We start from the raw sequence: 24,179 nt of genomic DNA on the forward strand, positions 1-24,179 counted from the left end.
AGCGGTGTTCCTAGCACTGAAATCCTTTCAGGTACATCTAAGGAACAAAACTGTCCTCATCCGCACAGACAACATGACAACCATGTATTACATACAAAAACAGGGGGGGACACATTCTCTCCAACTGTCGCAACTCGCACAGAACATCTGGAGATGGGCAATTCCCCAAAACATCTACCTGCTAGCGGAACACCTTCCAGGGGTTCACAACCAGGTTGCCGATCTCCTAAGTCGACAGACACAGCAAATCCACGAATGGGAATTACACCCCAAAGTCCTGCTCCCATTCTTCCAAAAATGGGGCCAACCAGACCTAGACCTGTTCGCCACAGACGAAAACGCAAAATGCCCAACCTTCGCCGCCAGGTTTCCACACCCACAGTCGAAGGACAATGCAATATAGATGAACTGGTCAGGCAGATTTGCGTCCGCTTTTCCGCCTCTCCCTCTCATTCCATTTGTGGTACGCAAGCTCAAACAACAGTCTCTAAAACTGATCTTAGTAGCTCCCACTTGGGCACGTCAACCCTGGTTCACAACACTTCTGGAACTATCGCTAGTTCCACATCAAAAACTGCGCCTTTCTCCAGCCTTATTAACTCAGAACCATGGAGAAATCAGACACCCAGATCCACAGCGACTGAACTTGGCGATCTGGCTCCTGAAGTCTTAGAGTTCGGTTACCTCAATCTCCCACCAGACTGTATGAATATCATAAAAGAAGCTAGAAGACCTACTACTAGGGCATGTTATGCTGCAAAATGGAAAAGATTTGCCATTTACTGCACTAACAATGATATACGCCCACTGGATGCTTCCATCCAAAACATTATTTGCTATTTACTACACTTGCAAAGATGCAATTTAGCGTATTCCTCCATACGTCTACACCTAGCAGCGTTAGCAGCCTACTTACAAAATCGACAACACTTGTCACTATTTAAGGTACCAGCTATCAAAGCCTTCATGGAAGGTCTCCAAAGAATTATTCCTCCAAGATTACCACCTTCCCCAGTGTGGAATCTAAATATTGTTCTAACAAGGCTCATGGGCCCTCCATTTGAACCTATGCATAAATGCGAACTGCAATTCCTTACATGGAAAGTGGCTTTCCTTATCGCAATCACATCCCTGCGAAGGGTAAGTGAGATACAGGCCTTAACTATTGAAGAACCATTTCTACAACTACATCGTAACAAAGTGGTTCTTAGAACAAACCCAAAATTCCTACCAAAAGTCATTTCCTCTTTCCATCTTAACCAATCAGTCGAGCTGCCAGTCTTCTTCCCTAATCCAGACTCAGTAGCTGAGAGCGCCCTTCATACCTTAGATGTTAAAAGAGCCTTGCTTTATTACATCGACAGAACCAAAGCTTTTCGCAAAACCAAACAACTGTTTTGCAGCGTGAATCTTTCTGGATTCACTATGCTGTGCATTATTCCGCGATCTTGTGGTTGGGTCCGGATTCGTAGTCTTTTCTTTGTTTTTTTTTTTTTTTTGTAGCCCAGGTGGGCGTCGACGTCCACCATTTGGTGCACCTCCCGTGACGTCGTCGTGCTTCCTGCGGAAGTCCCACCTTTGGGGCGCCATCTTCAGATTCTTTTTTCCGCCGTTGGGTCTGGATCGTCATCGGGAAGCTCCAGAAATTCACTCGGAGGAAGAAGGAAGAAAAGCGAGTTTCATCGATAGAATCAAGAGAAGACATCAGGAATAGAACAGATTTCATCAGGAGCGCGAAGAAAGAGGACCAGCGAACCTTTTTTCTTCGACAGCCTTGGAGAATGCACGCTCAGAGACCCTGAGCGAAATGGACAAGACGCCATTCAAGTTCTGCCCAAACTGCCACCACAAGTTCGCGCAGAAAGACCAGCATCCGGTCTGCAACCTCTGCCTACCGGTGGATCACCAGAGTATCGACTGCAACGCCTGCTCAGCCTTCGCGCCGAAGACACTCAGGGTGAGAGAGAGGCAGAGAAGAGCCAACGCCAACATGGATGGCAAAGGGAAACCCCCGACACTCTACGAGCTGGGCCTCGACACGGACGACGAGGACAACGTCGCCGAGACAGCCGAAAACTTCACGGTCGTAGAGACCGACAAGAAAAAAGAAGACGAGGTAAGAGAATCGTCGAGCGCAAATCAAAAAACACCTCAAACACGAGGGTGACTCGAGAAAAACTGAGTCAAGGTCCACGAAGGGAGCCCCGGCGCCGAAAACTTCGACGTCCAAAGGGGGAACTTCGGACAAAAGGCCCAGCGGATCCTTACAAAAGGACTCCCTGGTGCAGAAAGACGCCGAAAGGCAAGGGTCGTCGAAATCATCCCATGAAACTGGCCGATCGACGCAGAAAGAACGTTCGACGTCGACGCAAGTTTCATCGAAAAGACCCGCGGTCGACGCCGAAAGCATCTCCGAAATGGAGAAAAAGAAGAGGCGGCTCGAGGCCGAAATGGAGAACATCCTTCAAAGGAAGAAGGAGTTCGACGCCAGGATGAAGGAATTCAAGAATCCAACGGTTTCATCGGCGGACGTCGTCGAGGTCGAAGACGAGTTCGACACCGAAGGGCTGACAAGGGATCTCGAGGAAGAAGAGGAGCCCTATTATGAGGAAGAAGCCGAGGAAGAAGACCAACAGTCGTTCTACGAATCGGCGGCATCTACCAGCAACGACGTCGAGTGGCACGATCTCGACACCGAAAACCCGGAGGAGGCCGTGGACACGTACCCCTCGAGGCCTTCGCCACCCGACGACATCGGGGTGTACAATATGGTGGTGAAGAGCGCAGCAATGGCCTTCGGCGTCAAACTCGACGAGGAGAGGCCGAAAGCCGATTTTCTCGTCGAAACACTGCTCCCCATCCAAACTAGGAGTCCGTTCCTCCCCATGCTACAAAGCGTGATGAACCAGGGGAGAGAAGCCTTCAAGGAGCCTGCCACCTGCCGGTCGATCACGCCCAGGACAGAGAAGAAATATAAGCACTCCTCCCTGGACCCACCTTACATCAAGGGTAGCGTCACCGCAGACTCCATCATAGCCTCCACGGCCAGGAGAAGGGCCAACGTTCCAGCAACTTCGGGCCCACCTCCGGATAAAGAGAGCAGGAGGATCGACCTCACAGGCAGAAAGGTCGAGAGGAACGCCGCAATGCACTGGCGCATGGCGAATTCGAATGCACTCCTCAATAGACACCAATACCAACACTGGGATGAGATGGGGGAGCTAGTAAAGCACCTCCCCGAAGAATACCGCCAGAGAGCCTCTCACCTGGTAGATGAAGGCAAGAACATCGCCAACTCCTGTATAAAGACGGCGTTGGATGGGGCAGAGACTTCAGCAAGACTCATGGCCATAGGGGTCACAGAGAGGAGGCATGCATGGCTAAGAATCTCGGGATTCAAACCGGAAGTGCAGAACAACATCCTTGGCACCCCCTTCAACGGAGAGACACTGTTCGGAGCAACGGTGGACGAAAAGCTCACCCAGCTCAAGAAGGAAAACGAGACAGCGAGGTCCATGGGGGCCCTACAGCTGAGGGGAATGAGACGAGGAAATCCCTCGAGGAGACCCTACGGTAGGGGTGGAAGCCAACAGGGGACGTCGCACCAGGCGTTCCAACAAGGTCAGCAGGGCGAAGGTCACGGACAAAGTCAGCAGAAGCAAAGCTGGCAATATCAACCTCGGGGCCAGTCCTTTCGCGGGAGAGGGAACGGACGTGGCCAAAGGAGGAGAGGGGGCGATCAGCCCTCCTCGAAGTGACTCAGCACGCAAGAAGACGCCTACCCTCGTAAGGTCCCCAAGGGTGAGGCGCAAAAAAGTGTCATCAGGGGGAAGAGAAGATTCAAGAGCCTACGAGCATACGTCACCAGTAGGCGGAAGGCTGAGGTTCTACCTTCAGGAGTGGCGGCGTATAACCACAGACAAGTGGATACGGAACATCGTGCAGTACGGATACTGCGTAGACTTGGAGAAAAGACCTCCAAACAGGAAGCCGAAGGGAAGACAGAGATCGGCCCAAGAACTGGCAATACTCAGAGAAGAAACGCGGAAACTCCTACAAAAGGGAGCCATAGAGACAGTGCCGTTCAGGGAACGCAACAAAGGGGTCTACTCAAACTACTTCGTGGTTCCGAAGGTAGACGGAGACCTCAGACCCATACTGGACCTCCGTTACCTAAACAAGTTCATCAGAACGCAAAGGTTCAAAATGACTTCACTGCAGGAGGTACTGCCACAGATAAGAGAAGGGGACTTCATGGTCACCGTGGACCTCAAGGATGCCTACCTTCACATCCCAATAAACAGAAGGCACAAGGGCCTTCTAAGATTCAACATCGAACAGGAACACTACCAGTTCACAACCCTGGCCTTCGGATTAAAATCAGCGCCAAGGGTCTTTACAAAATGCCTGTCGGCGGTAGCGGCACACCTACGAAAGCAGGGAATACACGTATACCCCTACTTGGACGACTGGCTGGTCAAGGCAAACTCACGCGAGAAGTGCGAGAGGCACGCAAAACGCGTAACAGACACCCTCACAAATCTGGGATTTTCCATCCACTGGGGAAAATCATCGCTGGAACCGGAACAGGTAAAGATTTTCCTGGGGGCAAAGATCAACTCCCTCAACAGTACAGTAGTGCCCAGCGACAGGAGGACAGATGCTCTACTGAAGGAGACGCAGCTCTACCAGAAGGGGCGAGCTCTGACAGTGAGGGCGGTGAGCAAGATGATGGGGATGATGGCGTCCTGTATCCAGCTGGTGCCGAATGTACGCCTGCACATGAGACCATTCCAGGAATGGCTGCAACAGCAATGGTCACAAGCAAACGGAAGTTGGGAGGATCTAGTGGTTGTTACGCACGCAGTGCAGGAGGAGATAACTTGGTGGAACAGAGACAACATAACAACGGGGAGAAGCCTGACACCACCTAGCCCAACAATGACCATTACCACGGACGCATCGCAGAAGGGATGGGGAGCGCACATGGACAACCTCAGAGTGAGGGGTCTATGGGCTCCAGCAGACGCGGTCCGCCACATCAACTACCTCGAGTTGAAAACGATACTGTTAGCCCTGAAGGCATTCCAGAGACACCTGTTCGGCCAGAGGGTGTTGGTACAGACAGACAACACCACGGCGATGTTCTACATCAACAAACAAGGGGGGACACAGTCGTTTCCCCTCTCATCCCTAGCTCAGGAGATTTGGAGATGGGCCATACCTCTCAAGATAGATCTACTGGCAATTCACCTACCAGGGAAGGACAATGTGGAGGCAGACTGGCTGAGCAGACAGACCTCAGCATCGCACGAGTGGGAGCTCAATGGCCAGGAAACGGAGAAAATCTTCCAGAGATGGGGGACTCCCACAATAGACCTATTTGCAACACGCCACAATGCAAAATGCCAAAGCTTCGCGTCCAGGCAACCAGATCAGCAATCCAAGGGAAATGCCCTATGGATAAGCTGGTGGAGGACATTTGCCTACGCCTTTCCACCGATACCCCTGTTGCACAGAGTGCTCGACAGGTGCAGAACCAGCAACATGACTCTGATCCTGGTGGCTCCACCGTGGGCGAGGCAGACATGGTTCTCACAGATTCAAGAAATGGCGTAAGGCAATCCGTACAGGTTCGAGAGGAGAAAAGACCTGCTCTCAATGCAAAACGGGGAGGTCCTGCACCCAGAGCCAGAGACCCTCAACCTAGCAGCATGGCTCCTGAAGACCTAGAGTTCGCACACCTAAGGTTACCTCAGAGCACTATGCGAGTGCTACGGGAGGCAAGGAAACCTACTACAAGAAAGTGCTACAGCGCAAAGTGGAAGAGATTCACGGTGTGGTGCAGGAAAAAGGGCCTGCAAAACAGAATGACAAGAGACTCAACTGTGCTGAGGTACCTCACACACCTTCTAAAGAGTAACCTCTGCTCGAGCTCCCTAAGGGTACACCTAGCAGCGATCGTTGCCTACACCAGAGGTGAGAAGGGTGGAAGTTTCTTCACCTCGCAGGTGGTGAAGAGATTCATGGAGGGAGCCAAAAGAATGGCACCCCCGAAAAGGTTGCCGCCGCCGGCATGGAATTTAAACGTGGTTCTGACGGAGCTCATGAAGGCGCCGTTTGAACCCATTCACAAGGCCACTCTACAAATGTTGACGATGAAAACTGCCTTTCTAGTGGCCATAACCTCACTACGCAGGGTGAGCGAGCTTCAAGCACTAACGCTACAGGAGCCCTACATTCAAATTCACAAAGACAGGGTAGTCCTGAGGACGGACCCACACTTCATGCCCAAGGTAGTGTCGGCGTTCCACATGAATCAGAGTATCCAGATACCGAGTTTCTTCCAAAACCCGACTACAAACGCAGAAAAGGCCCTGCACACCCTCGATGCCAGAAGAGCGGTGATGCACTACATTGAAAGAACCAAGGAACTCAGGAAGTCGAAGCAGCTGTTTGTGTCCTTTGCTACTAGCTTCATGGGTAGACCAGTGACCAAGGGCACCATCGCTAGGTGGATTGCCCTCACTATTCAATTCTGTCACAAACAGGCTGGACAGGAGCTAACGGAGGGGCCCCAAGCTCACTCCACAAGGAAGAAGGGGGCCACAGTTGCCTTCCTGGCAAACACGCCCATCCAAGACATTTGTCTCGCAGCAACTTGGGCATCTGTGCACACGTTCACAAAGCACTACTGCGTGGACATTCAAATGAATAAGGAAGCACAGGTCGGACAGAAGGTGCTACAACACATTTTCAACGACCAGCGATCATCTTCCACCCAGCCACCACAAAAATAGGAAAACCGCTACAAAGTCTATGCACAGCATAGTGAATCCAGAAAGATTCACGCTGCAAAACGAAAAGTTTCTTACCTGTCGGTGTAGTTTTGCAGCTTGAAGATCTTTCTGGATTCACTAGCGAACCCACCCACCTCCGCCAGGAAGATGAGGCTGGAGGAAGAGGGGGTGAAATGGATAGGATCAAAGAAGTGGAAACGTACAGAAATATGGACAAAAGGATTAATCAATCGCCTAGGGTTAAAAAAAAAAACAAAAAAAAAAACAGGGAAAAAAGAACCCGAAGATGGCGCCCCAAAGGTGGGACTTCCGCAGGAAGCACGACGACGTCACGGGAGGTGCACCAAATGGTGGACGTCGACGCCCACCTGGGCTACAAAAAAAAAAAAAAAACAAAGAAAAGACTACGAATCCGGACCCAACCACAAGATCGCGGAATAATGCACAGCATAGTGAATCCAGAAAGATCTTCAAGCTGCAAAACTACACCGACAGGTAAGAAACTTTTAGTTTGTTGCTTTCTCTCCACCACATAAAGGCAACCCCATTTCAAAATCCGTTATAGCCAGGTGGATAGTTAAATGTATCCAAATATGCTACCAAAATGCTAAACGCACTTACAGTTCCCCCTAGAGCGCACTCCACATGTAAAATAGGGGCTACTATGGCATTCTTAGGGAACATTCCCTTAGATATTTGCAAAGCAGCCACATGGTCTACCACACACACCTTCACTAAACATTACTGTGTTGCTGTGCAATCCAAACAACAAGCTTCCGTAGGCCAGGCTGTCCTAAAAACTCTATTCCAAACTGCTGCAACTGATACAGGTGACCACCGCTAGGGGAGACACTGCTATATAGTCTATCCTAAGTGTGTGATCTGCAGCTCATATGCCACGAACGGAATATGCTACTTACCAGTATGCATCTGTTCTTGGCATGTAGAGCTGCAGAGCCACACACGCCCACCCACCTCCCCGGCACCTATATCTGTTCCAGCATTGTCTTAATTAGACACTACACATGGACATCCTTTCTCTTTATTCTTATACACTCCATCATTTCCCATCATGGCGAAAAACAATCTGAGGATGGAGTGGATGCCCATGCGCACTGTTGTCCAGGGGAGGAGTCCCCTATCTCGTGACCAAAAAGGCTTCTTCCGAAGACAACAACAACCTGCAATCATCCGAGCCCAACACCAGATGGCGATCTTATCCTAAGTGTGTGGCTCTGCAGCTCTACATGCCAAGAACAGATGCATATTGGTAAGTAGCATATTCCTTACTTACCTTTTCTCTATGAAATGTTCCAGAGGCAAATCACACCGAGTAGAAAAAGTAATCTCGAAAGGAAAGTAAAAGTAACTTACCTGTAATATTCATAACTTTTAAGATTCAAAGTGTTAGTGAATGAGATGCTACCCCAAGCGCAATGCCAGTTTTCAGATTTTTTTTATGGCTGAAAGCTGTAAAATTTTGGTTCCAGGTAAGTAACTGGTTTCTTTTTGGGCTTGCCTTCCCCCTGCTGTGCACTAGTGACACAAGTTGTAACCAGTCGGTTCTATTCACTCCTAGATTTCCTATTGAGTCTTATGCTGTAGTTTAATCCTGTAGTTTGGTATTTGCGGCAGCCTGGTCTTCCGTTGTTCAATCTTGGATACTGTGTTCATACCTAGTGCATCAGTCATTTATTTTTTCTTGTCAGTTGCAGCTGGGAAGAGTGACCAGAGTACAGAAGCATCGCAAGATACTCCGAGCAGCCCGTGACCTGGCATTGGATGCCCTCATAATAGAATACAAAGGCAAAGTTATGCTACGGCAGCAGTTTGAAGTTAACGGGCACTTTTTCAAAAAGTAAGCAGTGGTTCTTTTTGTGATGAAGAGTAACACTTAACATCAAGCAAGAGATCACAAATTCGAATTATCTGCCAAGAAGTACAAAGGCAGATTATCTGTTTAATCGCTCTAATTTGATATGGCAAAGGCAGGGATGCGGAAGCTGTCTCCACAGCTGCAGCAGCCAAGCATATCTTGGCCAGATGCTTATTGCAGTTCATTTAACCCGCTAGCAAGTGCATAATAGAGGCTTTTAAATTCTGTATTTATCTTCTCACATTGGCTGCTCTTCAGACAGAGTTCAAATGTCATCTGTCTTCTGACAAATTTCTGCTTTTTTAACATGTGGATTGATGGCTACAAAGTCCTTACACTTTGCAATCGGAGAAAGAAAAGTAAACTGAATTATGTGACAATCTTGCTGGGGTGCAGGTGTGTGAAAGGAAACACTGATGTAATTTTGTCTGTAACACAACATAATGTAAATGCCTGTAAATAAACTGTGCACATTCAGCAGTTAGGAAATCAGAAATATATGTTTTTGTTGTTGTAATTCTAAAGTTTGATTGAAGCAAAGATTCTAATCGGAATTAAACAAATCGAGACACTTTACTTGGTTTTGCACAAATGATTGTACATCTAGAAAAAGTAACAAACTTGTACATGTACTGTTTGCGGCATGTGTTGCTGTAGATACACAAGCTCCGCATGCTCCTGCCATCTAGTGTTGGGCTCGGTTGTGTATGTGTTTTTCTTCAAAGAGGTATTTCAAGTCGCGAGGTATAGTGATTCTTCCTGTGACTGGTAATGCACTTGGGCATGGACTCCATTGTTAAATAATTTTCTTCCTGAGACGAACGTGCAACTCTGATGCTGCATGGCGTCGTCGTGCCGCCAGTCTTTCGCTCCCATTCGCGTGAAACTGTTTGTCTTGTCTAGGCAGCGCATGCGCTATCTCTTTGAGACATGCTGTATTTAGGTTACGGGCTTAAAAAATGCCCATCTTTTTTGTTGGTTCCTTTTTCTGTTTTTAGAAATGCCGGCTTTTTATTGGTGAATACATAGTTGTCCCTTCTTTTGGAATTTTGCATCCTACCATGTGGCTCCCCCGTTACATGTGTTCTTACTCTTCCTGTTATACTTTGAGGGCACTCTTTGGTTGACCTGCCTCTGCTCGTTAAGTGTTATGTTTACTTGTGCATGACACTTTGGTCCATTTGCCGTCCCTGAATCTCCCCATTCCTTCCCTCACTATTCCCACAACACAGCTTGCAGGCCCCTTGCCATCCCTTAATGTTCCTGTGTCCCCCACTCATCCCTCCCACAACACTGCTCGCCAGCCCCCTCCACCGCTCCGAGGCCTCTGCTCGTTTTTATTTGTTGAATTTACACTTCTTTTGCACTTCATTTCCTGGAGAAGTGTAGCTCACTGGTTAGAGGAGGCATACCCTGAAGCAGAGATCAGACCCGGGACCTGGGTTCGATTCCCGACGCGGCAGGGTCCAGAACCCAATTGTCCACGGACTCGATAATTCTCGCTTCGGTGCCCACTCTAAGCACGAGTTCACACTATGCAGCTCTGGGCAACAAGCCTGCTTAATCTCCACAACGGCCCCCCGCGGCGGGATGCCTGGCTTTCACCTTGGGGATGCCCGGTACGGGTTATCTTACAGGGAAAAACCAGGATGGGTTGCAAGCGCCAAGATGCCTGTAGGGTGATAGCTGCGCTCTATAAGTACCTCAATCAATCAATCAATCAATTTAATCTCCCTTTGCTATCTATCTCAAACCCCCCCACAGCACTGCTTGCCCGCCCACACCTCCGAGATCGCTTCATTCATTTATTTTTTTACTTAAGCCTGTTGCACAGAATGCCTCTCCTCAAACAACTAAATCGCAGTCAGATGGCAAATCTGTCGTCCACAGTGGCATCTGTGTGTTTTGTGTGTGAAACCAGTCCAGACTGCAGTGCACATACTGATATTTCCCACGTATCCATGGCAATGTTTTACATTGTCCCGTTATCTGAACGCAACTTACAATGGAACACTGACTTCACAATTTATTTGGATGTTTTCAGGTGGAGACTGGGAAGGGGACTTGAACAACGAAGGATATATTTAGTCGGACGCTTCTTAGGAGGTTTATTTTACATAAGTGACCTCTTTGTTGTTTCATTTAGAGGCGCAGACCCATGGGAGCCACGGACGGTGCTAACATCACTGCTCTAAGGTAGTGACCATGCCTGCCACGCTCGACTTCACAGGAGCCTCACAAAAGGCAGGGGTCAGATTTCATTAACACGTTATCGCACTTACATGAATATTTCAAAGACTGATATGTTCATCAAAATGGCACTGATAATTGATATACATGTGTGTGTCAACGTGTGCAGCAGTATACTGACCCAGATGTAAATATTTGACAAGGTAATACGAGGTGTGATCTGGAGGTCAGGAAAACGTGGTAGTGGGTGCAATGACATGGTTACATTCTATTAAACAAATATATTTGAAAAAGATGTTACTTGCATCTGCTACCACGTCTTTGCTGGCACTGATATATTGATGTAAAGGGTGCAGTACCGTATGTGGCCAAAAGCGGTCCCAAGGACACCCAGTGACAGCCTTTGGTACTGCACCCTTTCCCTGCTTCGTGCAAATTAGAACAGTAAATGTTCCTGTAACCATAATGTGCTTCTTAGGTAAATACATACAAGTTCCCAAAGGCGAGACTGATTGCATTGCAAATGCTTGTTATTATCTCATGGCACTACCATCTGATCGGCGTCTGACTTCGTCGATGTCCCATTTAGGTCCCTCTTGGACCTGTTCTTCGGGTCTTGACCACGATTGTGCACACAGTGTTGGATAAAATGCCCTTTTGTTACTGTCCACAGTGCCAGTCTAAGTACTTGTGGACAGATTGACACTGTCTGCAACCTCTGCCCAGGCACGGTTTCACCTTTGAACTCCGAGGTAACAGACTCACAGCCCACACACGCCCAATGTCAGAAGATGTCAACCGCGAGTACAGCTCCTAAAAGCTCTCCCCATCGGATCAGCCCACAATCTGGGACACAGCCTTCTGGTCTGACACTGCATCCCAGCCATGGCTGGTACCACACTAAGGCTTTATAGCTGACACCAACTCCATCCCTAGTGCCTGCCAACTGCTCAAGACAGCCCTCTTTGGCGCCAACCGCTTCCTCAACACCCTCTGGGTCTTCTGCACAGACAGGCTCTTCGAAGCTGAAACGGCAGTCTGCATCAAAACTGACTTTGAAGCCGAAACAGCATTTGGCACCCAGTTGACCATCCTTGGTTGACAGTGAGGATCGGGAACTGCTTATCCTGCAATGTCTCCAGGAGAAGTTGAACAGTTGGCAAAAGAGATTGTTTATTCACCTGCACACAGCGAAAATACAGTATAAGCACCACCAGGGTGCAAGAGCTTCTTCCTTGTAAGAGGAAGCTTAGTTTCGAGAAGCAGCCTGCATTGGAGCCTCCACCTCCCAAGCTGAAGAACATCAGGATAGGGGCACCAGTCCGCTGACTTCTACACTCCCAAACCCCCTTCCCCACCTCCCCATTCCCTTGTAAACCTGCTTACATTACAGGTCAGCTACCACCAGACTCCTTGGTCGTCCATGCCTCCCATAAATGGGCAAATGCGCAGAGGAAAATGGTGCCCACACAATCTGCCACCCACTGATGACCTACTCTGTTGGCTTGCTCTCTAAATAGGATCTAGCCCAGTTGAATGAGATGGGAGACCTGATCCAGCACCTTCCTGACCAGTACAAGCTCAGGAGCTTGTGGCAAAGGGGCAGATAATCTCCCAACACATTCATCGGGTTTGCTCTGGACGCTGCTGACGCTGCTGCCGGAAGTGTAAACTCCAGCTTCCTAATCTTCCGTCAGTGTTTCTCACTTTCAGCCAAAAGTCCAGCAGCGTCTGATCAACATGCCCTTTGATGGGGAACTTCTCTTTAAGCATCAAGTCAATCCAATGCTAGAGAACTTGAAAGCACGTAAAGAAGGCCACACATGCAGCTAAAGCAATGGGGAGCTCTTCTGTCCCCAGTGCCCCGTAGGTTCTTTCATTGCTCATAATTTCTTGGCGACGGCAAAGCCACCTCCTGCCACAGGCAGCAGCAGCAAGCCTCCCAAGCGAGGGTATTCCAGGAACGCCTTTAGTGCTAATAATTCCAAGGGCAGGTGCAGAGGCAGTGCGGCAAAGGTAGTTGTCCACTTGAAGCAGTGATTCCCTCTTCCCTTCCCCTGACCACTCAACACCAAACCAGGATGCCTGCAGGGGTTCTTCACACACTGGCAAAACATCACCTCTGACCAATGGGTTCTTTCCATTGTAGAACAGGGAACCGGGTTATTGCATGGAACTCAACACCAAACATTCCCCCCACCATCACTCCCTCTCCACATAACACTTGACCTTCTTACAGGAGGACGTTGATGCACTCTTTTTCATGGGGGACCATAGAGTCTGTGCCTCCACACCAACACTGCAAAGGGGTGTACTCCCTGTACGATCTCACCCCAAGAAAGAAGGGTCCCTCAGGCCCATACTGAACCTCATGCCCCTCAACTAGTACAACCTGTTTGAGCATTTCCACATAGTCACGCTTCGGGACATAATTTTACTGCTGCAGCAAGGTGATTTTATGTCTGCCCTCTACCTAAAGGATGCTTATTTCCACATGTGATCCACCCTGCATATCACCCCTACCTCCAGTTTGTGGTAAGTGGATAACACTTTCAATTCAAAGCTCTGCCCTTCGGAGTAAACATGGCTTCCAGAGTCTTTGACAAATGCCTTGTAGTGGTAGCCGTTCAGCTGCAGAGGAGAGGCATCGATGTCTTCCTCTACCTCGCCGACTTGCTGATGGAGTGCTAGCAGACAGCAGTGCTTGGCCACACACACATCACCGTATAACTCCTCCACTGTCACCATCAACATGGAACCTCCAACCCCTTTAAATACAGCCGATCCTAGGGGGTTATTCTAAACTCAGTCACTTGGAAAATGTATCCCAGCGTTGCATGGGTGCAAGCCTTCCAGCTCCTGCTGCCTTTTTCAGTCAAATCGCTAGCTAGAAGTCAAAAAAGGTTATGTGCTTTCACATAATAATGGCCTCCTGCATCACCATCGTTCTCTAAACTCGATTACACATGTCTGCTACAAGAGTTCCTGGTGGCACAGTGATCACAAGCGGAGGGTCTGTGGGAGAATCTGGTGTTGGTTTGGGCCGCACCCATCATTCTCTACAGTGGTGGAAGAGCAGGAATCTGTTGCCGGGCATGCCCTTTCTAGACCTGGTTCCCCAAGTGTCCATCACCACGGATGCCTCTCACACTGGTTGGGGTGCATTTGCAATGGTATGAGGAGCTACTGGCAGCCCAACTGGCTCTGATATCTTTCTTCTGCTACCTACATACAGACACGAATGCCATGTATTTTCTTTAGAAACCGGGGTACGCTGTCTCCCCAGATCTGAGCTCCAGTGCAGAGCATTAGTCGTTGGGTGAACCACCACAGAGTACATCTGCTAGTGGAATACCCTCTGGGATTGGATAATAACTTTGCAGACCTGCTTAGGAGTATGCAGGAACAAGTCCACCAGTTGGAGCATAACACCACCAAGTCCTGTTCCTGTACTTCCAGTGTTGGGAGGGGATGGGGGTAGGATGGTTCCTGACGTACTTCTGTTTGCAACCACCAAAAATGCTAAATGTCCACGCTTCGCCTCCGGGTATCCGCACCCACGGTATATGAGCAATGCACTATGGATGAACTGGCCTGTGCTTTTCTGCCGCTCCCACTTCTTCCCTACGTGTTACAGAGGCTATGGCAGATCTCCCTCTCCCTGGTGGCTCCTACATGGGCCAGGCAACCGTGCTTTACAACCCTTCTTGAGTTGTCTGTGGTCCCTCACGAGAAGCTCCTCAACCGGTTGGATCTTCTCACTTAACACCAGGGCACAGCTTGGTCTCTCCTGCTGAGTGTATGCCCGTCCTCATCGAGGGTCGCCATCCCACTACTCAAGCTTGCTATGCAGCAAAGTAGAATAGGTTTGTCCACTACTGTCTACCCAAACACATCGATCCCCTCAAGCCAGCATTGCAGGACATGGTTTACTATGCATATGCCTGGCTTAAACTCCCATTCGCTTACATTTGGCTGCAGTGGCAGCATACGCACAGAACAGGGAACACACTTCATTATTCAGAGTCTATGCCATTAAAGCCTTTATGGAAGTTCTTAAAAGGGTTGTCCCCCTAGGTTACCATCTGCCCCATCCTGGAACCTCAATGCAGTCCTCATTAGGCTCATGGGCCCCCCTTTGGACCCCATTTTAATTGCCCTCTCCAATTTTCGTCTTGGAAAGCATAGCTTAGGTCGCAATCACTTCCCTCAGGAGTGTGAGCAAGATCAAAGCGCTCTAGTTTTAAGAGTGCCTTTTCAGTGTACACTCTGACAGGGTGGTCTGCCTATGGTAGTCTCCCCTTTCTACCTCAACCAAACAATTGAACTCCCCGTGTTCTTTGCACACCCAGATTCAGTAGCGGAGTCAGCCCTCTACACACTAGACTTAAAGAGGTCCCTCATGCACTACACTGATAGGCCTAAAGCATTTTGTATACTCAACAGTATACCACAAATCTGGCATTCCCAAAGCAGAGATAGCTTGCTGGCTTGTCAGGTGCATTCAGACCTGCTATGTCAAGGCCAAAAGACAGCTCCCTGCTCCCCCTAAGCCACATTCTCCAAATAAGAAGGCAGTCTCCATTCCCTCTCTGGGGAATATCCCAGTAGCTGACAAGGCAGCTACCTGGTCCACCCCACACAGGTTCACTAAAAACTATGGTATGTCCTATCAAGCGCAAGCAGACCTGGCTGTACTACGTATTCTTTTTCAGTGTTCTGTAATCCTCCCCTGGTTAACCACCACATACAAGAGAACTGCAGATCATGTGTACCTCAGGGATGTGGAATTCCTATAGCCCGACGCCCAGGACTTGTAGTTTGGGGTCAAGGGCAACAAGTTTTCATGTGTATTTTGTCCTTTGGACAAGTAGGCCCCCTCCACCCCTGTAGCACAAACCCTTTGGCTGCCAGATGCAGTACCACATTATGGATCAGGGAAGGGCACTGTCTGCAGTTAAGATAATATATTTGTCCTCATATTAATGCTGTTAAAACTTGTATTTATGGTTCATTAATTGAAAGCCTTTATTATTAGGGTGAGCGCTCTCGGTAGATGTTGTAAGCTCAGACTGCACTACTGACCGTGGTTCCAGTATAAAAACGTGTACACATGTTTTCTAAGTTTTGCAATATGAGGCTTTGTATAATGCTCCCAGAATGCTCTCTGATTTTATGCAAATATTTGCAGAAGCTTGAAAGCAAGATTGATGATTCTTTGCTTTCAAGATAAAATGTTCATAAAAAAATCAAATCAGGAAAACATTTTGCCAAACTACTGTAAAATTCCAGGTACCATTTCCTTGCAACATCATTTAGTAACATGTGTTGATGCATGCTAGTATTTCCCAAAAATATTCATAATGGAAAATCAGTGTAACTAGTTTTAATAAGATTATGGTAAACACAAATAAACAAGCATTGCTTAAGCCTGTAGGTCTGAAATTGGTAGTCCGCTTTTTAGTTTCGTCAATGTGTGAATTTGTTTGGCATTGCTTTTGTAAAACCTTATTGGTGTGGGAGCTGCCGGGCCCTCACCATAATACCAAACATTAGCAAAGGCAAAAATTGGTTTTGGTCTCAAAAAGCACACACTGCCACAGTAGTTCCTGGCACTGAACAAACCTACTTTGTGTGCCGATATGCTCCTTGAGAAGGAGCACAATGCTGTCACTCACAGAGAAGCCAGCTGATACAGAGAGGGACAGAATTTTTATAAACTCAAAAGGTCATGGTCGACGCCAGACCAAATTAGGGGTCCAATTATGGAAGAAAGTCTCAAAAGTGCACCCATGGTATATGTCCTTGCATTAAGTGCAGCTATACGGCTTTCGTGAGTTTCCAAGAATTTACAGAAGTAGGGGAAGAAATAGTACTCCTAGAAAATATTTGTGAACTGCATTTTAGCATGAACAAATATGCATGTGCAGATTTGCTCATGCGAAAATCTGAGTGTTTGCAAGTTCACTTTCCCTCCCTCCAACATTTCTCAATATGGGAAAAGATTAGAGAAGAGTTGTTGAAAACCCTTAAAACATGCAAGTTAGTACGTTTGCACTGACTCAAAAAGGCATTCTAACCCTGGAAATATTGCTTACACCTACCTTCAGCCCCGGTATGTAGCTCTGCAGCAATGCAAAAGTATTCAAACACTACTATGGTATGAGCTCTGGCATGATCAGATAGGCTATATAAGGGCTTTTATATAATGAGTTTGCTGTCATAATGTGTGTCTCCACTACATGGCACCAAAGGGACAAGTGGATTTTGTTAAAGGACCAGTAGATTTATGAAGCAACCTGCCCCATGGACAAGTAGATATTTTCTTAAATTCCACACCCCTGGTACCTACAGTTGCACATGCCATAAATGGAAGATGTTAATTACCCTGTAAGCATCTGTTTGTGGCTTGTAGTGCTGTAGATTCACGTGTCCACCCTCCTCCCCAGAAGCCTTCAGTTATTGCAGATGTCTTTTGCTTTTGTTTTTCTTACCTACATTTATATGCCTGGTCATCTTCCTGCGCCTTCTGTGCTCGATCTCCATCCTCGCTCACTATGCGGGAAAATGATTTAACTATGGAGTCGATGCCCATGCGCATTGCCAGTTGTTGGAGTAATCACTATACCTCGTGCCTCGAAAGACTTCTTCAAAGAAAAACACGTTGTACACTCCTGAACCCAATTCTAGATGACAGGAGCACACAGCATGTCAATATCCAGCGCTACATGCCACAAACGGAGGCTTTCAGGGTAAGTAACATTTTCCCTAATCGGTTTTTGTTTTCCAGACCGTACCCTTTTGTGCTGTTTTATTCGAAGTTCGGTGGCTTGGAGATGTGTGTGGATGCCCGCACCTTTGGCAATGATGCCAGGTTTATCAGGCGCTCGTGTACTCCCAATGCTGAGGTAAGCTAGCGATTGGTATGATGTTTACTGCAGATGTGGGACCTGCCGGTCGCTGGTTACGTTCTGATACACATCTCGACCTTTCATTTTTCCATGATCCATAGAATTCGTAGTGGAGCGAGAGTAACTTCGGGGTATCTACATCTTAAGGTGTTGTTGAGTTAGTACATTATAACAGAACAGTTATATTGGCCAAAGTGATCTAATAGGCTTACAGTTTGGGTGAAAAATTTGTTTGAGTTTCCTGCCAATGACCGCTTTGGGGTGCAAGTTCCCCCTACTGCTCCCCAAAGCTCCATAAGTCCCCAAGTGTTTGCGTACTGCCCAAGTATTTTGGGCTATTTCGATTTAGTGGTCAGTGGCTTATCTTGCAGCCCTGTATTCTTATCTTGGCTCTGACAAATTACCTTGTGCCTCAAGTTATAAAGGTCACATAAATGGGCAATTTACGAATGAGATGTTAACTGTTACTTGTTCCCTGCTCCTCTTTTCCATATTCTGATCTCAGACCAAACAGGTGCTTTCTCACAATTAACAAACACTGTCTCACAGACTTACTCTCAAACACATACATGCTCATTCTCACTCACAAATTCTCACTTTACGCTAACACTGAAACGCTGACTTACACAGTGAAAATGCAGACTGTTCAGTGTATATACAGCACCAAATATTTGAAATGCTCCTGCTAAAATACAAATAATGTCTTTAATGCATGCTGCTATTTTCTGAAACTAGGGTCACACTATATCACATATATAAAAAAAAAAAAAGGGAGTGAACCCTGCTGGTAATCTCTTCAGGTTAGTAGCAGGCAAGGCCAATAGATGTCAGTAGGTAGCTGGAGTGTCCAGAAGTGCATCATGCCAGCTTTCCTTAGTGACTGCAGTTTGAGAAACAGAATAGTCGTTAGTTGCCCAAAGGGATTTCCTTTATTCCCAATTATCTGTTCAGCTGTTTAGGATAGACCACACCTGTCTCAAGCTGAAGCATCATCACGGATGTGACTCTGGGTGAAGTCTTAATGTGTGTGAACCCAGCTCTGGGGAAAGACCGTTCTAAAGAACTAATTGGGATCGGGCCTGCACTGAGTAAAAGGACATCTCTAGGGAGAGGCTGCCTCATGATGAACTCCTATTAAGGTGTGTCTGGCTGGGAATATGGAGTCTTTGCTCTGGGTGAAGATGTCCGCGATTGGCCATGATTTGGATGAAACAGTGAAACCATAGTCAACCTAGAAGAGTAACCAGTTGGTGTGAATTGTCTGAGCTTTGGTTGAAGATGATACCATACAATGTGGCATAACCCTAAAAGGAAGTATGCAGCTCTAGCATAGATTGAAAGAGTGCGTGCTACTTTGGAACTATAGATGATCACGGGTTACCTACAACTGAGAGAAGGACATTGTGTATGAAATGTCCTGTTTAAGCGAAGCCCAATCCAAGTTTGGATAAAGATTGTCACAGCTGTTACCCTGCCACAGATTAAAGACCTAGCTGTGGTCGGCTTCTGGCCTGACTGAAGCACTGCTTTCAAACACAGGCAACTGCTCTGGTGCTTTGGGGTCGGGCATCATGCAAGAGTTGCCTGATACACCTCCTGCATCAGTAGAGCATATCGAACAGATGTCGTTGGTGAGCCGATAAACAGTAGCGCTCTGAATCATTTCTTCATCTGTCCATTGTTGTGCACGAGGTAAACATGGTTGATTAAAATTACATGAAACTGTGCAAGATTAATGAGTGTCTCTTTTATTCCAAAGGTGCGTCACTTGATTGCTGATGGAATGATTCACCTTTGTATTTACGCTCTTGCTGCTATCGCTAAAGACGCAGAAGTCACCATCGCATTCGACTTTGATTATAGTAATTGGTAAGTTCCAGTGGATAGCTGTGCCGCAAGCTGTTAGATTTGTGCCTAGTGCCTGCCTAGATGTTGTTTGCACTCAGTAGGCAATCTTTGTTTGAATCCATGTTCCTGACTTCCGAGGTTTGCGTCTACTACAGCAGAGTCCTTCTTGTAGTTTTGCTGCCATGTCCGTGCTACACGCTTCTGTTGCAAGGAGCTTTCTTTTCTGGTTGGCCTTTTTCTGATGCACGCAAACACTAGCCTTTCACAGCAGTCTATAGTTCTTTCAGCATAATTTTAGTATGCCTATAGATGCACCTTGTGACTGGGTTGAAATGCTTTCCGCTTTTTGAGCAGATCACTATAACAGAGGATTATTGTTTTTAGTTGGAATTACACAGTTGCTTGTTGCGAAATCTCAGCAAGATATAGAAGCTAGATAAATATATTAAAGCAAATGTCCCAGCTATAAAAATGGCTCTTTTGCAAATTCGTACATTTCAAAAAACAGTCATGCATATTAATCTCTCCATGCCCTGCACTATAAAACATGACATTCCAGGGAAAAGACCATTTTGTAGAAAGACCTTCTTGAAGGTTACTCTTTCTCAAAGCGTATGTTGTGCCTACCTTTCATGGTGCATAGCCTTGGTGTGGTTTATCATTTATGCTCCTTAGAAGTTGTACCTTTTTCATCCTTATTGTTACTATTTTCAGCGGTGCTCTGATTGCTTGACCTGACACTCTTGCCTTCTACAGTAATTATAAAGTTGATTGTGCATGCCACAAAGGCAACCGGAACTGCCCTGTGCAGAAGAGGATCCCAAACGCGGTGACTACACAGCCAGCACCCCCTCCTATAATTCTTACGGTTGGTGCAGAAACGAGGCGAAGAAAAGCGCGGCGGAGAGAGCTTGAGTTGCAGGGTATCGTGCTTGATGAGAACAGCAACCAGCCACAGGAGGAGCCCCTTCTACAACCACCCTCACTGCCTGCCGCTAACAGCAATGAGGTAATTGCATGTAGCGTTTGTCTCTCACTCTTGGATCGGCTCAGAACTCTAAAGGCTCTGAATTGCACTAGGCAGCTGTTTCCACTAGTCTTCGACAAGCCTCCATACATCCTCAAACGCTGCTAGCTGCTTCGATGCTCTCCGTTGCAAGAATAAATCATCAGTAAGTAAATTAACCTGAATATTTGGCAAAAGCGGAGTGTGTTGAGGAGCTGTAGGCCTCGCTGATTGATCGGAAAATCATCTGACGTGATTGGCCTTGTGGGACTCCTGATCTCTCCAACCTAAATTAGCAGCAATGAGAGTGACAACACACATCTTGTAGAGTTTGATGTTCATTTTGGGACTCATGAGGTTGAGACACAATAGCAGGATATCACACAGACCAACTAAATCACTACGTTATCAAGCTTCCCAAAACCTCAAAGTAGCAATCTTCAAAAAGATAACAACTTGGAAAAATCCCCTATAAGTTGCCACCAAATAGACTTTTGTGTCACAAGCTGCAGCCTAAACCCTATATCTCATCTCTGTTCTCCACTATGTAACGAATACAGAGCAGATTGTGTCACTACTTGTCAGCCATTGTTTGCCCATACGAGGTTGTACCATCAGAACACAAAGACCACAGCTCCCTCCCACTCACCTCACTCCGAACACCAGCCTCGTGTCCCCGGGCCTGTGCCTTACTCTTGGGCCCCTGGCTTGTGGAGTGTAAGTTGCCTCTGCATACTTGTCTGCCGTTCCCTGGTTGACTTCAGGGTAAAAACTTCAATCCAGGTTTAAAAGAGTCCTTAATTTTGTCCAGACTAAGACCCCAAGAAGAGGGGACCTTGTGCTGGAGGCCCGCAGTGCTCCAGCTTGAGTCAACATTCTCCTCATGCAACTTAATCAAAATAGCGCTTGTCCTGCCTGCTTTATGTAAAAGAAATGCATCCGACCAGAATGATAAGTTCTAATTGCAAGTGAGCTAAAAGGTGTTCCAGATGAAACCAGCGCTCCATGCTTCATAAATGAGGTCCTACTCTGTAAGATAGCCCGCTTCTAGAACCAGTGCCTCGAAGTAGGTGCTAACTACAGCTCTCCCAACGCTATTACTGAAATGTTGGACTCTGTTCCATGTTTGTGCCAAATCACATTACCAAGCAATGGAGAATCCCTTAATGTTGAATCTAATGGCCTGCTTTGATAAGTATTGCAGGTTTGTTGAACTTAGACTGTGAGGATTATTACTATTAAGCACAATCCATCTGAAACCGGTCAGCTTAGACACCAACACGCAGTTTGAAAGCCAATATTTAGGCCTTGTCTACCTTATATTAACACAACATTGTGAAAATAAGCTAACCCTGTCCATTCAGTGCTGTCAAACATTTAATTAAAAAGACATGTAAAGCACAAGTGAACAGATTTTTTTTGATCCTATCTTTATTTTATAGGAGATTAACGAGCAAGTTGAAAAACAGGAGGAGGAGAAAGATGATGTGGTGGACGAACAGGGTGTGCAGCTGCACAGTAAACGGGTGAGCTCATCTCAGATGCTTTGTCCACCTAACGATCCTAGTGTAGCTGGGATTGTGCCGCTCAGTTGGAAATCATTGCAGGGCAGCGCCTGCGGGTCCTTGCGATAAGTCAGCTACTTGCTGCTGTCCCCTATTTCTGCACGCTGGTGGTTTGGGAGAGGAGATGCAGTTAATGTGTGTACTACAGTTAGGATAATACATAGATTAACTTTCTGTTTTTTCTCTTTGAATGGACGATTTCTACATACTGCAGAATCAAAGACCTAATTAACACTATAGGCCTTTCAAAAGCTGTAAAGCAGTTTTAGTTGGAAGCAAACTATGCAGGTGTGAGGAGAGAGGGATAATTAGATAAAGTTGCCAGTTTCCCTGGGGCTGGAAGAGGAGGCGGGTCGGAACGAGAGTTACCTCCATGACATTCTGCCTGATGGAGTTTGCCTGTTTCTATACAGGCACAATCCATTGGAAGTTAATACGTTCTTCTCAAAGTCCTCTTTCCATTCTGGACTTGGTAACGTTTGTACATTAATAAATTTAGTGTTCGAGGCATATGAGCTGCAGATTATACACTGTGCATAGATCGCCATCTGGTGTTGGGCCCGGATGTTTGCAGTTTGTTTTTCCTCTTGGAAAGTCTTTGGAAGTCACGAGGTTGGTGACTCCTCCTTTGGTTCGTATTGCGCATGGGCTTCGGCTCCATCCTCAGATAGTTTTTTTCCGCCATCGGGCTTGGATGTAATACTTCGCGCTCCGGTTCCGAACTTTTCCAGTTCAACGATCGACGCAAAAATCCTCGCTCATCGAGATCCTTCAGATAATAAATCATCTTAATCACCTTCTCTTCGGCACTTCTTCGATTCCGGTCGTCGACGGCGGCCTTCGGGCCTATTCCGGCTCCGGTCTCGGCTGATGGAAAGAACTCCCTTCAAGAAGTGCCCTCGATGTGGGTCCAAGTTTCCCCACACCGATCTTCATGAGGTGTGCAACCTCTGCCTCTCCCCTGAACACGAGGCCCGAGACTGTCCCGCCTGCAAGTCTTTTCGCTCTAAAAAGACTAATCGAGATCGACGGGCTAGACGCAACATGGCGCACTCCTCGACCTCCGCTCCAGTCGACCTCTTCGGGGACGACGGCGAAGCTCCAGGACAGCAGAACATCGAAGAAGAGGACGACGACCTCGTCAGTGCTTCCGAGGCCGACGACTCAGATGTGGAGGACCTCACCCCGGCGCAGAGGGTCGTGAGTACAATACCCCCTCCCACACCCACGCCAATACCCAAAAAGGCTTCGGTCACGCCTTCGGGCCTAGGCAAGACCAAGGATACTGCTTCTCACACCCCACCTTCGGGCCCGGTAAAGAAGCCTATTAAGCCTTCCGGCAGCTCGGGCTCGAGCCAGCCGACCAGCGGTACCGAAAAACACCCTTCGGCACCGAAGAAAAGATCGGCCTCCACCTCCACACCGAACCCAGCACCAAAGCCTTCGGTGTCGAAACCTACCCTTCCGGTGCCGACCAAACATCACAAGGCCCTCGGCACCGACACTCCCGTGCCGAAGCCCTCTTCGGCACCGACCAAAAAATCGGAGGTCCCAAAGAACCACTACTTCACCAGCTAGGCTTCACAGTGAACCACCAAAAGTCCCACCTGGTACCATCACACACAAAACAATACCTCGGTGCTACCATAGACACCTCAAAAGCCATAGCCTATCCCAATCCTGCCAGGATTGCAAACATACAGGCTCTGCGTCAGAAATTCATATTTCAACACACTCTTCCAGCAAGAGTGTTTATGCAACTGATAGGGATGATGGCCTCTTGCATTTTCATAGTGCCCCATGCAAGACTCCAGATGCGTCCACTCCAGGAGTGCTTAGCACGCCAGTGGAACCAGGCCCAGGGGCAACTGACAGATCTGGTGTTGGTAGACGGTCGCACTCATCGCTCTCTGCAGTGGTGGAACACCACAAACCTTTCCAGAGGTCGACCGTTCCTGGACCCGGTTCCACAAATAATAACAG

General features: G+C 47.6%; 1 protein-coding gene across 9 annotated transcripts in view; it reads left to right on the forward strand.

Annotated features, from left to right (window-relative positions):
• The window catches only part of SETD5 (SET domain containing 5), a 351,936-nt gene that overhangs the window by 171,750 nt on the left and 156,007 nt on the right, over nt 1-24,179 (forward strand). For 5 of the 9 annotated variants that reach the window (XM_085624253.1, XM_085624258.1, XM_085624256.1 and 2 more), the window contains 5 exons: nt 8,510-8,658; nt 17,657-17,774; nt 19,537-19,646; nt 20,382-20,634; nt 22,074-22,157. In XM_085624253.1, coding sequence (XP_085480379.1) covers nt 8,510-8,658; nt 17,657-17,774; nt 19,537-19,646; nt 20,382-20,634; nt 22,074-22,157 — 714 coding nt within the window. The remainder of the gene's footprint in view (nt 1-8,509; nt 8,659-17,656; nt 17,775-19,536; nt 19,647-20,381; nt 20,635-22,073; nt 22,158-24,179) is intronic. The other 4 variants (XM_085624255.1, XM_085624259.1, XM_085624254.1 and 1 more) reach the window with 1 other exon arrangement.

This window comes from Triturus cristatus, chromosome 9, assembly GCF_964204655.1.
Source record: "Triturus cristatus chromosome 9, aTriCri1.1, whole genome shotgun sequence".
In the NCBI taxonomy this organism is placed as follows: domain Eukaryota; kingdom Metazoa; phylum Chordata; class Amphibia; order Caudata; family Salamandridae; genus Triturus; species Triturus cristatus.